Consider the following 16973-nt stretch of genomic DNA (forward strand, 5'->3'; position numbering starts at 1 on the left):
AAGAATATAGGCAGGTCAAGTCCTTCCTCCTCCCTGAGCCTCTAATTCCTCACCAGTAAAGTAGGGATGACAAAAATAAATTATTAAATTGTTGTGAGGTTTCAATGAGGGCAAAGCTTGCTGCCTGACACAGAGCAAGCTCTTGTGGCATCTTAGCTATTTGTATTAGTTACTTGTATTTTTCTCTGCAGTTTCCCTTTTAACTCCCACCTCCTTTTTATTTTAAAAAGACTCCTTTTGAAAATGCCAGCCTGCCTCAGTAGTACCAGGAGACACCAGGGAAAGGCTTCCTTCTTTCCAAGTTGAGGCTGAGAAGGAACGGGAAGAAGGAAGAGAAGCCCCTTTGTGGAGGCCTCCTCCGGCCGGCCCTGGGTTTAGGAACATCACACACTCAACCTCCAAAGGCCCTCAGGGGCTGGCCCAAGGTCACACAGCTTGACAGTGCGGAGCACTTCAAAGCCAGGGCGTGTGGTGTAGAACAGGCTGGGTGCCTGAATTCAATCAGCCCTCTCTACTTCTCTACTCAGAGCCTCCCAGGCTTTGGGGTATGCACCTGTGCACCTTCAAGCCGATCACTTCCTTGGAGTCCTTGTCAATTCAATTCCATGGAAACATTACAAGGGGTAGACAGAGATGAGCCGTGTCAGTGTCTGTACTAGCAGAGGGCAGGACCACTGAGTGTCCAGAGGGGAGACGAGTGTCTAGGTGTCCTTGGGAACCTGGCTTGTCTCGACCCCTCTGGGGGGCTCCTCTTGGCTCTGACCTCCATTCTCCCAGACTCACCCCCACTCATGCCCACCCACCCCGAGGGCCCCCACAGTGTGCACTCACACACTCACACTCAAACTCACCACCCCACTTGCTCTCTAATTACCAGGAACGTGGTGCTGTCTCAGGTTCTTCCTGCCCTGCATTCCTCAGCAGCTGCCCTCACTGGGCAGGGCAAATTATACCGTGGCCCAGCCATAAAAGCCACTTTCCAAAAAAAGAAGCTTTAAGGCCCCCGAGAGACGCAGCTGAGCCTCTCACCTGGCAGTGCCTGACTCAGGAGGTGATGTCTGGGCCATGAGCCACAGAGCCTGGTGTCCCTTTAAGCAGGGAGTACAAATTCTCATCCCTCCCTCCTGCTCTCCCTGACGTCAGCTGGAAGGCGTGTGAGTGAGTGAGGGGCCGAGGTACCGCCCGCGCGAGCACACACAGACACACACACACACAGACACACACACACACACATCTTCCAGACCCATCCCCTGCCTGCCAGCTCCACGAGCCAGAGAGAGACAGAGTGCGGACGCCGCAGGAGGCAGTGCCTGGACCCCGGCTGCCCAGGAGAGGTGAGGGGCTAGATGGGGCCTGAGGACACTATGCTAGAAACTGTAGCTTTGGCCAGGCCGAAGGAGAGAGGTACAACGTGAAGGTGGGGGCTGGATCAGCCCAGTTCAGCTTACAGATAGGGTGTTGGGGGTATAGAGGATCCCACCTGTCTCTCCCTCCCTCCTTCTCTCCCCGTGACCCCCAAATGAGGTGAGGCTGTGTGGCTCCCGTGGGAGCATGTCTGTGTCTGTGTCTGTGTCTGGGACCTGCGTCTGGCTCAGGAGGCAGAGAGCAGCAGATACCTGCCAAGCCGCAGCCTCCTGTCTGGGAAGCAGCGGGAGAGAGGACCGCCTTGACTGGAGAAACCCCAGTGCCGCTTCCAGATGCTGAAAGCAGAGTGCAGCAGGGACCCTCGCTGGTTCTTCCCCTGGAATGTCGGGCTGGGAAGGGACCGGCTGGGAAAGGCAGACAGTTGGACTTGGAGCAGCTGTCTTATCCTGACTCTATTTTTTCCCCAGTGTGATGGGGATAATTGTGTTAGTTGGCTTGGAGAAGTGGCTCCGTGTGGTTATTCTCTTCCCCCAGGTACCACCCCACCCCAAGCCCTTGCTTCTTGCCTGTCTGCTGGTCTGCTCTGACCTCCATCCTTGCCAGGGCACAGCCCCCGGAGGGCAGGGGTGATAAGCCAGGGCCTGCTAGGCCTCCTCTGTCATGGGATACAGGGACTTAGGGTGGCCTTGGCTGGTGCCAAGCCCATGAATGGCCTGACCCTGGCACAAGGAGTCCAGGCGGAGATAAGGGGTGACGCTGGCACCCACAAGGAGACAGCAGGTTCCTGCCAAGCTGCCAGCCTGCAGGCTCTTCCCAGGGAGAGGGGAGGGGGACACAGAGTGAGAACAATAATAAATACAGAGTGTGAACTGCTGCATCCACTGGGGCTGGGGGAGGGGAGGAGGAAGTGTGCCCAGTGGGGGGTGGGCAACCTCTCTGAGAGCCTGGCATCATGCTGCCTGGCTATGATCCGGCAGGGGCCTCTCCCTGGGAAAGGGGGTCTCCAGCTTTCTGGGGGATGGGGAACTGGTTTCCCAAACCTGACTCCATCCCAGAGTCCTCTGGGCCCTCCAAATTCTGAATGTTTCCTCCTCCCAGCTTTGCCCCGCCCTCCCCCATTTCCTTGAAGTCTTCTCCAAAAATGTCTGTTTTCTGTGTCTGCCCATCTTGACCCATCCTTACCCCCTTCAAAAAAAAAAAAAAAAAAAAAAAAAAAAGACAGGTCTAGACAGGAACTGCCTGCCCGGTGTCCTGGGAAAGGCCAGAGGACAGTTTTGGCCACAGATGGCTCTCCCAGGCTTGGAAAGACATGGCTAGGCAATGTTCATGGATGCGCAGGGGGATTCCCTGAGGGGGACTTGGGACACTCTCGGATGGCTGGTGGGGAGGGGACACCTGCCAGCCAGTCTGGAGTAGAGCCCCCTAGGGGTTAGAGGGCACTCAGAACCTGGCTGAGCCAGTCATGTCCACGGTCACAACTGGGGCAGCCAGGACCCAGAGCCTTGAAGGAATGGGGCTTGGGGCAGTTCAGACCTTTGTCCATGCTGAGCAGCAAAATGGGAGGCTAAAAGTAGTAGGGAGCTCTTCTGCCCCACAGCCAGCAAAATGACACTTCTGGGCTGGCGGGCTGGCATGGCACACCAGAAAGCTTTGGGGTCACACTAATTGGAGTTCAAGTTCAGATGCTGTATGTATGACTTTGACCAGTCTATTCCTCTCTCTAGGGGGTCTCAAAATGGGAAAGTGACTTGCCTAGGGTCGCACAGCCAAGCAGAGGTGGGACTGGGGTGTGAACTTGGCTCTCCCAGTGCCGTCCTGGTTTCCCCACCACCACCCAAGCCACAGAAGCCCAAAGGCCTTAACCACAGCAGTTCCCCAGGGCAGCCTGGGCATGTGACAAGGAGGACTACAGGGTCTCTTAAATAATTAAGCTCAAGTATTGGCTGGGGCAGCCCCCATGCACAGACGCAGGCACACAGGCTGTGTGGGGGAAGGAACCAGGTTTAATCAGGTCACCTCAGGCTGCAAGAGCAGCTCAGGCACTGATGTATTTTAAGGAGCATCTGGGAGGCTGGGGGAGGGGGAGGAGCCAGGGAAGTGTCAGCTCCTGCCCGGGGGTCCTGAGTTTGTTTTTGCACCCTCCTAGGCCCCACCATGCACAAGCTCCCGATGTTCGGGAAGCCCTTCCAGCATCATCCTTGTGTTCCCCGTCCTTTCTATTTTTAAACAACCGTACCCATTCCTCCCATCTGCTCCCCTGTGATGGGGGCTTGGGGCTGGGACATTTTTATTGGGGGAGTTGTTTTTAAGCTTAGCAGAGTTGGTGAGTGACTCACTCAAGGTCATGGTCTGAGTCAGCGCAAAGCCAGAAATAAAAGCCCGAGTCCTGGCTCCCCAGGAATTCCACACCCGACTCCTCCTTCACCAGGGGAGGGTGGGCGCGGCCCTCAAGGAATGGCTGGACTTCACCTCCCCAGACATCTCCAGAGGGCAGATATTCTGCACCTGACCTGCTGTGAGAGCTCAGCGAGGCTCTTCACCTCTCTGAGCCTCAGTTTACTCTTCAGAAGAATGGGTGTACTAAGCCAGGCGCCGTGGCTCATGCCTGTAATCCCAGCACTTTGGGAGGCTGAGGCGGGCGGATCATGAGGTCGGGAGATTGAGACCATCCTGGCTAACACGGTGAAACCCCGTCTCTACTAAAAATACAAAAAAAAAAAATTAGCCGGGCATGGCGGCGGGCGCCTGTCGTCCCAGCTATTCGGGAGGCTGAGGCAGGAGAATGGCATGAACCCGGGAGGCGGAGCTTGCAGTGAGCCAAGATGGCGCCACTGCACTCTAGCCTGGGCGACAGAGCAAGACTCCGTCTCAATTAAAAAAAAAAAAAAGAAGAATGGGTGTACTAATGGTAGTTACCGCATGGGGTTCTTATGAGGACAAAATGAAAAAATGGGGCAAAGGGCTTGGCACATGGTCAGTATCAATAGATCACTAGATGGTGGCTGAGGCTCACATCGGGACTTCCCATGCTGCTTTTTAAAAATTGTTATTATTTTTGAGATGGAGTCTTGCTGTGTCGCCCAGGCTGGAGTGCAGTGGCGCGATCTCAGCTCACTGCAAGCTCAGCCTCCCGGGTTCACACCATTCTCCTGCTTCAGGCCTCCCCAGAAACTGGGACTACAGGTGCCTGCCGCCACGCCCGGCTAATTTTTTTGTATTTCTAGTAGAGACAGGGTTTCACCGTGTTAGCCAGGATGGTCTCAATCTCCTGACCTTGTGATCCACCCGCCTTGGCCTCCCAAAGTGCTGGGATTACAGGCGTGAGCCACCACTCCTGGCCCCCATGCTGCATTTTAATAATCTGTGTCTGTTCCCCCCACTGGACTGGGGTGCTCTAAGGACAGCTGTCGCCCTCACGTTTGTTGTTTTGGTGCCTGCACTCAGTTTGATTTCATTTACGTATGTGTTTTTGAAAACCTCGGAGGAGAATTGGCCTGACCTTCGTTAGTCATCTGGACCAACGATGATTCACGTAGCTGAAGAGAAAGGTGACGTCCAGAGAGGAGCAGGTGCCTGCCCCAGGTCACACAGCACTGGGTGGCTGACCAGGCTGCCTTTCCCTGATCTGCTCAGACTGAGAGGACTCATGGTCAAGAGAAGACTATACGGTCAGGCGTGGTGGCTCACACTTGTAATCCCAGCACTTTGGGAGGCCAAAGGGGTTGATCACCTGATGTCAGTCAGGAGTTCGAGATCAGCTGGCCAACATGGTGAAACTCTGTCTCTACCAAAAATACAAAAATTAGCTGGGCATGGTGGCGAGCACCTGTGATCCCAGCTACTGGGGAGGCTGAGGCAGGAGAATCACTTGAACCTGGGAGGCAGAGGTTTCAGTGAACCGAGATCACGCCACTGCACTCCAGCCTGGGAGACAGAGTGAGACTCAAAAAAAAAAAAAAAAAAAAAAAGGATGGGTGTGGTGGCTAACGCCTTTAATCCCAGCACTTTGGGAGGCTGAGGTGGGTGCATCACAAGGTCAGGAGTTCGAGACCATCCTGGCCAACAAGGTGAAACCCCATCTCTACTAAAAATACAAAAATTAATTGGGTGTGGTGGTGCATGCCTGTAATCCCAGCTACTCAGGAGGCTAAGGAAGGAGAATTGCTTGAACCCGGGAGGCGGACGTTGCAGTGAGCCGAGATCATGCCACTGCACTCCAGCCTGGGTGAGGGAGTAAGATTCCATCTCAAAAAAAAAAAAAAAGAGGACTATGGCCAGGCACAGTGACTCACACTGTAATCCTAGCACTTAGGGAGACTGAGGCTGCAGTGAGTCATGATGGTGCCACTGCACTCCGGCCTGGGTGACAAAGTGATACCCTGTCTCAAAAAATTAAAAAATAAGAGAGGACCATGACAACCATTTCCTGCCCCATTCTGCATCCTTTTGGGGGAGCTGAGAATTGGAGCAGAGCCCCAGCATGGGCTGTGGTTCATCTGCCAAGAAGGCTGAGTCACCACCCAGAGTGCCCCATGACACTGCATCCAGCCTCAGGTTATCTCCAAACAGCCTGACATTTGTGTTTACTTCTAGGCCCCTTTGTCTGCAGAGTCAGTCATTTGGGGTCTGGCCTTCTGCAGAGAAATGAAGATGAGCTTGGCTCAGAGCCCAAACTCAGGGCCGGGGGACAGGAGGAGGCACACTCGCCGGGGGGCCTTTGACACAGCTCTGTGGCTCCTCCCGACAACCTGGGTAGGATGTTACGATCAGCCCCATTTGACAGATGAGGGAACTGAGGCACAAAAAGGGAGAGTTGGCTGGGCGCAGTGGCTCATGCCTGAAATCCCAGCACTTTGGGAAGCCAAGGCGGGTAGATCACCTGCAGTCAGGTGTTCGAGACCAGCCTGGCCAACATGGTGAAACCCCATCTCTGATTAAAAAAAAAATAAAAATAAAAAAAATAAAATGGCCAGGCGCAGTGGCTAACACCTGTAATCCCAGCACTTTGGGAAGCTGAGGTGGGCGGATCATGAGGTTGGGAGATCAAGACCATCCTGGCCAACATGGTGAAACCTTGTCTGTACTAAAATACAAAAAAATAGCTGGGCGTGGTGGCACGTGCCTGTAGTCCCAGCTACTCGGGAGGCTGAGGCAGAGGAATCGCTTGAACCCCAGAGGCAGAGGTTGCAGTGAGCCAAGATCACGCCACTGCACTCCAGCCTGTTGATAGAGCAAGACTCCATCTAAAAAAAAAACACACACACACACAAAAATTAGCTGGGTGTGGTGGTGGGCGTCTGTAATCCCAGCCAGCTGCTTGGGAGTCTGAGGCAGGAGAATCACTTGAACCTGGGAGGCAGAGATTGCAGTGAGCCGAGATCGCGCCACTACACTCCAGCCTGAGGGACACAGTGAGACTCTGTCTCAAAAAAAAAAAAAAAAAAAAAAAAAGGGAGGATCACCGGGCGCAGTGGCTCACGCCTGTAATCCCAACACTTTGGGAGGCCGAGGCGGGCAGATCACGAGGTCAGGAGATCGAGACCACAGTGAAACCCTGTCTCTACTGAAAATACAAAAAATTAGCCGGTCGCAGTGGCAGGCGCTTGTAATCCCAGCTACTCAGGGAGGCTGAGGCAGGAGAAAGGCGTGAACCCGGGAGGTGGAGTTTGCAGTGAGCCAAGATCGCGCCACTGCACTCCAGCCTGGGTGACAGAGCGATCCTCCGTCTCAAAAAAAAAAAAAAAAAAAAAAAGGGAGGGTCACAAAACTGGGTTGCAGTGGAACAAGGATTTAAACTCAGGCAGTCTGGGTCTCAGGCTGCCCTCTTAGCCGACTGCTGGTTCTGAAGGGCATTATTCCTGGCAGGAGATGGCCCCAGAAGGACACACGAAATCCCCTTGGAGCTGGCCTTTAGCTCTGTTTGAGTGGAAACAAATGTTCTAGAAACATATCAGTTTCTCTGCTCTTGGGGGAGTTTATTTTCCCATTTAGTTTCTCAGGGAAAGTTCTTTTGGAAAAACTCCAGCCTCATCTTGGCTGAACCAGGAACAGAATTTATATTCACAGGAAGAGCACTGGTTTACTGTTAAGACAGATCTGGGACTCTGTCACCTGCTGTGTGACTTTGGGCAAGTCACTCAACCTCTCTGAGCCTCAGCTATCTCATCTGTAAAATGGAAAAATTGTAATTTCAACTCTATAGGGTAACTGGGAGGTTGAAACGTAGAAAATAATTTCTGTAAAGACTTTTGCACAGTACATGGCATTCAGCCAATGAAAGCCTCATTTTCACTTGTCCTCTTTGGCAGCAATGCTCTGGAGAGGGGTCTGAACTGGAGGGTTGCTCCGTATCTTCCTGTTCCCTTCTCCCTGGTCTCTCGGGCTGCTGGGCATTGTACAGCTCCTCCAAGCCCAGGCCCTGGCAGGGCCCAGAGAGGGAAAGGCCCTGTACCAGCTCACACAGTAGGTCAATAGCAATACAGGGCCCGGACACAGGACTCCTGCCTTCCCACTGGAAGGCTCCAGATCATACTGATTCAAATTCTGGCTCAGACTTTGATTGATGTGTGTCCTTGAGTGAGTGATTTAACCTCTTTGAGCCTTGGTTTTCTTGTCTACAAAGTAGGGTAATAATAGCACCAGCCTTGAAGAGCAGTTGCAGGAATTAAATAAAACAAGAGACTGTGGAGCTTTGAGGGGTGGGTGATCCTTATGGAAGAAGAGAAGATGAAAGTGAATGGTGGGTTTGGCCCAGCTCGGCTGGGTCTCTCCTTCCCCCACTCCCTCTTCCCTCAACACCCAATTCCACAGCCCTGTCTGGGAGGGGCAGGCTCTCGCCCAGCGCCCAGCGCCCAGCGCCTACTCAGTGCTTCCCACATCCCACCTCAATTCTCATTTCATCCTCAAAAGAGCCCTTGGAGGAGAGAGTCTTTTTTTTTCTCTCTCTCTCTCTTTTTTTTTTTTTTTGAGACTGGGTCTTGCTCTGTCGCCCAGGCTGTAGTGCAGTAGCTTGATTACCACTCACTGCAGCCTCAACCTCCTGGGCTCAAGCAATCCTCCCACCTTAGCCTCCCAAGTAGGTGGGACCACAGGCATGCACCACTACACCCAGCTAATTTTTTTTTTAAGACAATGTCTCACTTTGTCCGCCAGGCTGCACTGCAGAGGCGCAATCTCGGCTCACTGCAGCCTCGACCACCTGGGTTCAAGCAATCCTGCTGCCTCAGATGCCCAAGTAGCTGGGACTACAGGTGTGCCACCGCCATGCCCAGCTAATTTTTGTAATTTTTATAGACACAAGCTTTCACCATGTTGCCCCAGCTGGTCTTAAGCTCCTGGGCTTAAACGATCCTCCCGCCTTGTCCTCCCAAAGTGCTGGGATTATTGGCGTAAGCCACCTTGCCGGTTGGAGGAGGGATTCTTGTGATCCCCATTTCCCAGATAAGGAAACTGAGGCTGCAATGGGCAACAGGGGAGAAGCCTGTTCTCTCTGCCTTGTGGAAGCTGCCTGTCTCCTGCCCCTGCCTGAGCTCTTGCCCTGAGCCGACTCGCTGCCTCCTCTTGGTCCTGTGTTTGCTGTGGTTCTTCTGCCTCCCTTCTGCTCTTTGGCCTCTCTGCCACCTGAGAGCCCATCGTGGGGAGGCTGCCCTCGACCCTGGCCCAGAATCATCAGTGGGTTTTTCCCCCATCCCTGCTGCCCACTTAGCATGAGGCCCTGCAGCTGCACGGTCACTTGGGTGGGAGGCCTGGCTGGCCAGAGCAGGCCCCAGCTCAGCTGCGTCTCCCTGGTAACCACCATGAGCTGCATCTCCCCCTCTCCATCCTCCTCTTCCCTCCCTGCCCCTCCATGGCCTCCCAGCACTGGCTGTCACTGCCAAGCACAATACCAGGCCTGGGAAAACTGCAGTTGGGAGGCCAGGACTGCCCTGCTCCCTGGAGAGAGGGAGGCAGGGCCTCTGTCCCCATCGCCTGCCAACCCTCACCCAGGTGGGGCAGGTGGCACTCTAGGAGTGCACTGCAGGGCGTCTGGTGCTTCCCAGCTGTGTCATCTTGGGTAACTTTGTTGCCCTGTCTTCTTTTTTTGGTAACAGCTTTACTGAGATATCGTTCATATACCATAAAATTCACCTGCTTAAGGCGCTCAGTTCAGTTGTTTTTAGTACATTCACAGAGCTGTGCAGCCATCACCACGGCCAATTATAGAACATTTTCATTCCCCAAAAAGAAACGTTCTACCCATTGGCAGCCCTCCCCTCTCCCTCCTTCCCAGCCCTGGTGACCACCAGTGGATTGCCTGTCTATGAGGATTTGCCTCAGAGATGAAATCATGCCCTCTGTGTTTTTGGGACTGTCTTCTTCTCTGTGACCTTGCAAACATTCTAGCATAATGTGTGCAGGGTTCATCTAGGGTGTAGCATGAATCAGTATTTCTTCTTTTCTTTTTCTTATGGCCAAGTGCTAGTCTACCATGTGTCTAGACCATAATTTATTATCCATTCATCTGCTGATGGGCTCGGGCTGTTTTCACTTGTTGGCTGTTGTGAATGAGCACTGGTGTGACCATTCATGAACATTTATGTCCAAGTGTTTGTGTGGTTGCTTTTTTTTTTTTTTTTTTGACAGAGTCTGGCTCAGTCACCTAGCCTGGAGTGCAATGGTGTGGTCTTGGCTCACTGCAACCTCCGCCTCCCGGGTTGAAGCAATTCTCATGCCTCAGCCTTCCGAGTAGCTGGGACTACAGGTGGATGCCATCACACCCGATTAATTTTTGTATTTTTAGGAGAGACGGGGTTTCACCATGTTGGCCAGGCTGGTGTCGAACTCCTAACCTCAAGTGATCTGCCCACCTTGGCCTCCCAAAGTGCTGGGATTACAGGTGTGTGCCACCACGCCCGGCTGTTTGTGTGGTTGCTTCTTGAAGCTTCTGTATTCTTCTCTCTAAAATGAGGATAATGGGTGAAAAGGCCAAACCTGGTTTGCCCTGCCTCCTGGCATGAGCTTAGACAGAAAAGCCCCACTTCAGCCTTTTCAGGGTTGAGGGTCTGTGAGGCGAGTCAAGCCCAGGGCTCTACCGCCTTCCTGACTGGAGGGGGAGGGTTTTGGGAGGAGGGAGGATACTACTCCACCTCCAACCCCAGGCATGGCAGAGCCAGCTCAGCATCTTGGCTCAGAAAAATTCCACTTGCAGTATAATCTTGAGCAGAGGCCAGAAGACCTGCTCCAGTGGACTCCTGGACTCATCCAGGCCTGCCATGCAGTGTGTTCAGGCTTTCTGAGCTCTGGACTCCTAAGGAACCTTACAGGAACCTTGTGGGTGATTTTCCTTCCCTGGGAACTCCAAGCTCTGGGGTGGAAGGGGTATAAAATGGAGGCCACAGGCCTGTAATCCCAGCATTTTGGGAGGCCGAGGCAGGTAGATCAACTGAGGTCAGGAGTTCGAGATCAGCCTGGCCAACATGGTGAAACCCCATCTCTACTAAAAATACAAAAATTAGCCAGACGTGTTGGCAGGCACCTGTAATCCCAGCTACTTGGGAGGTTGAGGCAGGAGAATCACTTGAACCTGGGAGGCAGAAGTTGCAGTGAGCCGAGATCACACCACTGTACTCCAGCCTGGGTGACAGAGTGAGACTCTGTCTCAAAAAAAAAAAAAAAAAAAATTAGCTGGGTGTGAGGGTGCATGCTTGTAAATTCCAGCTACTTGGGAGGCTGAGGTGGGAGGATCGCTTCAGCCCAGGAGATGGAGGCTGCAGTGAGTCATGACCATGTCAGTGTTCCCCAGACTGGATGAGACCATGTCTCAAAAAAAAACAAAAAAACAAAAAAACAAAGGATCAATGCTAGCCCCATTTTACAGAACAGAAAATAAGAGTCAGAAATTAAGAGTGTTGACCAATGGGCTGGACGAGTTGGCTCACGCCTGTAATCCCAGCACTTTGGGAGGCCAAGGTGGGCGGATCACCTGAGGTCAGGAGTTCGAGACCTGCCTGGCCAACATGGTGAAACCCCATCTCTACTAAAAATACACAAAATTAGCCAGGTGTGGTGGCGGGCGCCTGTAATCCCAGCTACTCAGGAGGCTGAGGCAGGAGAATCACTTATACCCAGGAGGATGAGGCTGCAGTGAGCCGAGATCATGCCAATGCACTCCAGCCTGGGCAACAAGAGTGAGACTCTGTCTAAAAAAAAACAAAACAAACAAACAAACAAAAAAAATTGACCAGGGCCAAGGCCATGTAGCCAGAAGGTGGAGGATGCAGAATTCAAACCCAGGCCTGGGTGTGGAGCCCACATTCCCACCTGCCATGTTGGAGCTGATGTGTGGCTTGGCTTGCTTGAGGTCACCAAGTTGTAGGTGACAAAGCTAAGGTTTGAACCCAGGTGTGTGACTCTGAAACAACTGACCCTTATGCCGAACCATATTCTAGACCATCACTGGCCACCCTACCCAGCCACCTCCCTGGCCCCTGGAGTTAGAGAATTGAACTGCAAACTGGAAGGACTTAGGGGTCATATGACCCCTAGTTTTGTTTTTCTGGTGAGGACTCTGAACCACGATGGGGTCGTTTGTGACTTGAAGTAACGCCGTGAGGATAGCAGGTGGGACCAGCCCTCCTGACTGTGGCCAGGGTCCAGGAGCTGCTCCCCTGGACTGGGCTCACCTGTGCCTCTTTCTTCCTCTTCCAGACGGAGCCCGTGGCTGGTGAGGCTGCAGAGCAGGGCCAGGCCGGGCCCTGCCCGCAAGGACGACCAAACCCTTCACTGGCCCCTGGGCCCCAGAGCCCACCAGGCTCTCCCGCTGGCCCCACCATGACTTCAGAGTCGACGTCACCCCCAGTTGTGCCCCCGCTCCACTCCCCAAAGTCCCCAGTCTGGCCCACCTTCCCCTTCCACAGGGAGGGCAGCAGGGTCTGGGAGCGGGGTGGTGTCCCACCTCGGGACCTACCCAGCCCTCTGCCCACCAAGCGGACCAGGACCTATTCAGCGTGAGTACCTGCCCCTTACCCAGGCCCTTGACCCTTGTCAGGACACGGGCTGACCATCCCCATCCTCTTCCAACTCCTGTTGTCCTCAACTGGGACAGGGGAACTGTGTGTGGACCTTCCAGTAACTGGATGGATGTTTGTCCCATCCATCCATTCATCCATCCATTCATCCATCCACCCACCCATCCACCCATCCACCCATCCACCCATCCACCCATCCGTCCATCCATCCATCTGTCCATCCGTCCATCCGTCCATCCATCCACCTGTCCATCCATCCATCCATCTATCCATCCATTCACCCACCCATCCATCCACCCATCCGTCCGTCCGTCCGTCCGTCCGTCTGTCCATCCATCCACCCATCCATTCATCCATCCATCCATTCCACAAAGATTTACTGAGCTCCTGACCAGGGGGGATCCATAAGCTGCTTACAATCCAGAGGGAACTTGTTCACCATCCATTACCACCCAGCAGGGTTAGGGGTGAGGACCCAGCATGGGGTACCAGAGGAGATGATGTCCTGGTTGGGTCTGGAAGATGTATCAGGTGAAGAAGGGAGCTGGCGATTCTGGGCAGATGGCACAGCATGGGCAAAATCCAAGACACGGAGTTAACCTTTGGAGAGGAGTGGGCAGGTGGGACAAAGACTAGGCCTGGGTCTTTAGGGTAGGTCACCGATGAGGTGGCATGGGGGAGTAATATGGGTCCATATAGGGGAGGCCAAAGGATCTTTTGGGAAGGACAGGGTCTCGCTCTGTCGCCCAGGCTGGAGTGCAGTGGTGCAGTCATGGCTCACTGCAGCCTCAACTTCCTGGGCTTGAGCAATCCTCCCACCTCAGCCTCCAGAGTAGCTGGGACTGGTGTGTGCCACCACCCCCAGCTCATTTTTTTAAAAAAATGTTTGGGCCAGACATGGTGGCTCATGCCTCTAATCCCAGAACTTTGGGAGGTCGAGACAGGTGGATCAGTTGAGGCCAGGAGATCAAGCCAGTATGGCCAACATGGCCAAACACTGCAAAACCCTGTCTCTACTAAAAATGCCAAAACTTAGCTGGGTGTGGTGGTGGGTGCCTGTAATCCCAGCTACTCAGGAGGCTGAAGCATGAGAATTGCTTGAACCCGGGAGGCGTAGGTTGCAGTGAGCTGAGATTGCGCCCCTGCACTCCAGCCTGGGTGACAGAGCGAGACCCTGTCTCAAAAAAAAAAAAACAAACTTTTTCTGTAGAGATGGGAGTCTCCCTATGTTGTCCAGGCTGGTCTCAAACTCCTAGGCCCAAGTGATCCTCCTGCCTCAGCCTCCCAAAGTGCTGGGATTACAGGTGTGAGCCACCGTGCCTAGCCTCATTATCGTTGAATGGGGATGACTGTGTGGTTTCTGGCCTGGGGCAAGTTTCTCACAGCCCTGAGGCACGCTCAGCAGAAAGGGCCCAGAATGGCTGTAGAGGTCCGGGGAGGAGTTCCTAAGGCCACAGCTCCAATCTCACTACCCTATCTCCAGGACAGCCCGGGCCTCAGCTGGCCCCGTGTTCAAGGGCGTCTGTAAGCAGTTCTCACGCTCACAGGGCCATGGCTTCATCACCCCCGAGAACGGGTCTGAGGACATCTTCGTACATGTGTCTGAGTGAGTCCCTTCCACCTCTCTGTTCTTGGCCCCTGCCCTAGTGTCCCCAACGGTGCCTCAGAAATGTCTCTCCAGGCCTCTCCTCTCACTGGCTGAGGTCTGGATTCATGGCACCTTTTCTGTCCTCTGAGTAGGGGCTGAGGGTGCGTTGGGGGAGGAGGGCTGGGGCCAGGTGGGGAGTGGGCACGCAGACCCCAGAAGCCTGGGAGCCAGCGGCTGGGCCCTGGATCCTGTTCCAGCATTGTGGGGGTCTGAGAGGGCTAGGCCAGCTCCTGAGCCTCTTGGCCTGGAAAGGGCCTTCAGGTGGGTGGGCCAGGAGATAGAGATGGATGTCGTGTCTAGGCCTGGCCCCACCCACTTCTAATGCCAGGAGGACTGGGGGAGGTCACTGAGCTTCTCAGAGCTTTAGGGACCTCCCTGTGCCCTTTCACATCTCAGTCCCCAAGGGACCCAGAAAGGGAGGTACAGTTTATGAGTCCCATGTTATTTTATTTATTTATTTATTTTTTGAGACGGAGTCTCGCTTTGTTGCCCAGGCTGGAGTGCAATGGCACAATCTCGGCTCAGTGCAACCTCCACTTCCTGGGTTCAAGCGATTCTACCGCCTCAGCCTCCCGAGTAGCTGGAATTACAGATGCCAGCCACCATGCCTGGCTAATGTTTGTACTTTTAGCAGAGCCAGGGTTTTGCCATGTTGGCCAGGCTGGTGTCAAACTCCTGACTCAGGTGATCCGCCTGCCTCGGCCTCCCAAAGTGCTGGGATTACAGTTGTGAGCCACTGTGCCCGGCCACGAGTCCCGTTTTACAGATTCGAGAGCTGAGGTTCTGAGAAGCAAGGCCTGGCCAGGCCTCCTGGCCTAGGGAGGCTTAGCGCCAGGTTGCCCCCAACGCCAGGCCGCAGGATTGTCTGGGGCACAGGGCCTGCTGCTGGGCTAACACCCCTCTTCCTGCCCACCAGCATCGAGGGCGAGTATGTGCCAGTGGAGGGCGACGAGGTGACCTACAAGATGTGCCCTATCCCTCCCAAGAACCAGAAGTTCCAGGCCGTGGAGGTGGTGCTCACTCAGCTGGCCCCCCACACTCCCCACGAGACGTGGTCTGGCCAGGTTGTGGGCTCCTAGGCTGGGTGGCTCACAGGCCAGCTGGCCGGGGGGTGGGGAGCCACACAGGGTGAACAGGCAGCAGCCGGCTCCATGCCCCACTGCCCCAGCTGATCAGTCCTTCGGTGGCCTCAGTGTGCACGTCTGTCTGTCTGTCCGTGCTTGTGGCTGTGAGCGTGTGCCTCCACCCACCCCATGACCCGTGACTACTGTGCAAGCTGGCCAGGAGGTGGGTGGAGGGCGAGGCCACCAGACCTGGCTTCTCGCTGTCCACTGCCTCTCTCCTATCCTCCCTGCCACAGACACGCAGGACCCGCTCGCCCTCCTGCCTACCTGTCCCCATGGTGACTGAGCCGCGAGAGCCTGCACTAGGCTCACTACCTGGCCTCCACCCCTGAGCTGTCCCGTGTCAGTCCCTGGCCCGGAGCCAGGCTCTCTGTGCTACTTACATCTCCCTCCCTTGGCTGAGGTCCCCCGCCACGGCCTGGACCCTTCCCTCAGAAACCCGGCCGGTGGGTGCTTTTGGGGAGCCTCTCAGCCTCTGGCAGGGGAGGAGGACTGACACGGAGGCACACAGGCCTCTCACTGCCGAGGCCAGCCTTCCTTCCTGCTCTGCTCTCTCAGTGCCACGGAGAGGCAGGAAGACGGGCCTGAGGGCGGAAGGGGTTTGGGGCTCCCATTTCGCCGGCCAGTCCCTCTTCCTCAGCCTGGCAGTGGCGCTGGGCTCCTTCCCCTGAGCTGTACTGAGCCGAGCCCAGGGCATTGCGGAGGGTGGGGGTCCACTTCTCCAGCTTGGCTGCAGCCCTCCTTTACCCTGACTCACAAGCCCCACTGATGCTCTGGGCCACGCCCGGCTGACGGCTGCTGAGGATGCTGCGAGGGACGGACACATGTCCGGGGCACCCACGAGGAGGGCCCTCAGCCTGGGAGACTGGCCCTGCGGCCTCCATGTCAAACTCTCTTCCCAAAGCCCTGACAGACCAGTGGCCGAGGTGTGGCTCTTATCGCATCCATCCCTGAAGATGTGTGGCTGTTGCTGTCACCTGGAGTCCTTTTGGGGCCAAGATGTGTGTGCACCCGGGGTCGTGGCCATTCACTCCCAGGCAGGGGTGAGGGTGGCCTGGCCCAGGAGGCCAGGAAGGAGGGCCCTGTCTGCCTCCACCTCTGGGTGCACCCCCTGCCTACCACCCTCCCTTCTAGAGAGCACATCGCCTGACCGGGGAGAAGTGGGGCCGTGGTTCAAGGGAGGGCCGGCCAGGGGTGGGACCCTTATGAGACTCAGTCTGTGAGTTAAACTGGGGGCTCAAATGCCCAGGATGAGGGGATCAGTGACTGTCTAGGAGGATCCCTGGCCTTGTAGGTGCCCCAAGACGGCAGGGTAGAGATCAGCCAGGGTGCCTGCATCCCACCCCTGCCCCCAGGGCCCACCACATAAAATCTGGGAGCCAGAGCTGCTGAGGTGTGGTCAGCTCCCCTAAAATGGGCATGGCCCAGCTTGTCCCATGAAGAACAAAGGTCCCTGGCCCCCTTGAGAGAGGGCTTGTTGGTGAGGGTTGACTCCTGGAGGCCCCCAAGGCTCCCCTCCTGTGGGGAGGCCACCTTTTAAGGCACCAGTAGCAGTCAGGATATGGTGGCATCAGCCCTGGGGCCGCCTGGGTGGCAGGGGGGCAGCAGCTCTCCTCCCCACTCACAGGCCCTGCAGTGCCCATTTGGAATTCCTCCCAAGACCCCTGGCCACCCAGACACCCCATTCTTCCTAACACTGGCAATAAACCCTCAACTGTGACCCACCGTGGCCTGAAGCTGCCTCTGTGTCAGGGTCCCCAAGGAAGGGGCTGGGGGTGGACACACCAAACCAGCTCTTCTTTGGGGATTCAATGGCCCCCCCCTCGACTG

At 55.2% G+C, this 16973-nt stretch overlaps 1 protein-coding gene across 1 annotated transcript; it reads left to right on the forward strand.

Moving 5' to 3' along the window:
- Positions 1–1073: 1073 nt before the first annotated feature.
- CSDC2 (cold shock domain containing C2) lies at positions 1074–16868 on the forward strand. The gene is made up of 4 exons (XM_054469939.2): positions 1074–1334; positions 12052–12350; positions 13855–13977; positions 14936–16868. Exons 2-4 carry the CDS (start codon positions 12175–12177, stop codon positions 15096–15098), a joined length of 462 nt encoding a protein of 153 aa, XP_054325914.1. The 5' UTR covers positions 1074–1334; positions 12052–12174; the 3' UTR covers positions 15099–16868.
- The last annotated feature ends 105 nt before the right edge of the window (positions 16869–16973 follow it).

The sequence above is a fragment of the Pongo pygmaeus genome, chromosome 23 (genome assembly GCF_028885625.2).
Source record: "Pongo pygmaeus isolate AG05252 chromosome 23, NHGRI_mPonPyg2-v2.0_pri, whole genome shotgun sequence".
Taxonomy (NCBI): Eukaryota; Metazoa; Chordata; class Mammalia; order Primates; family Hominidae; genus Pongo; species Pongo pygmaeus.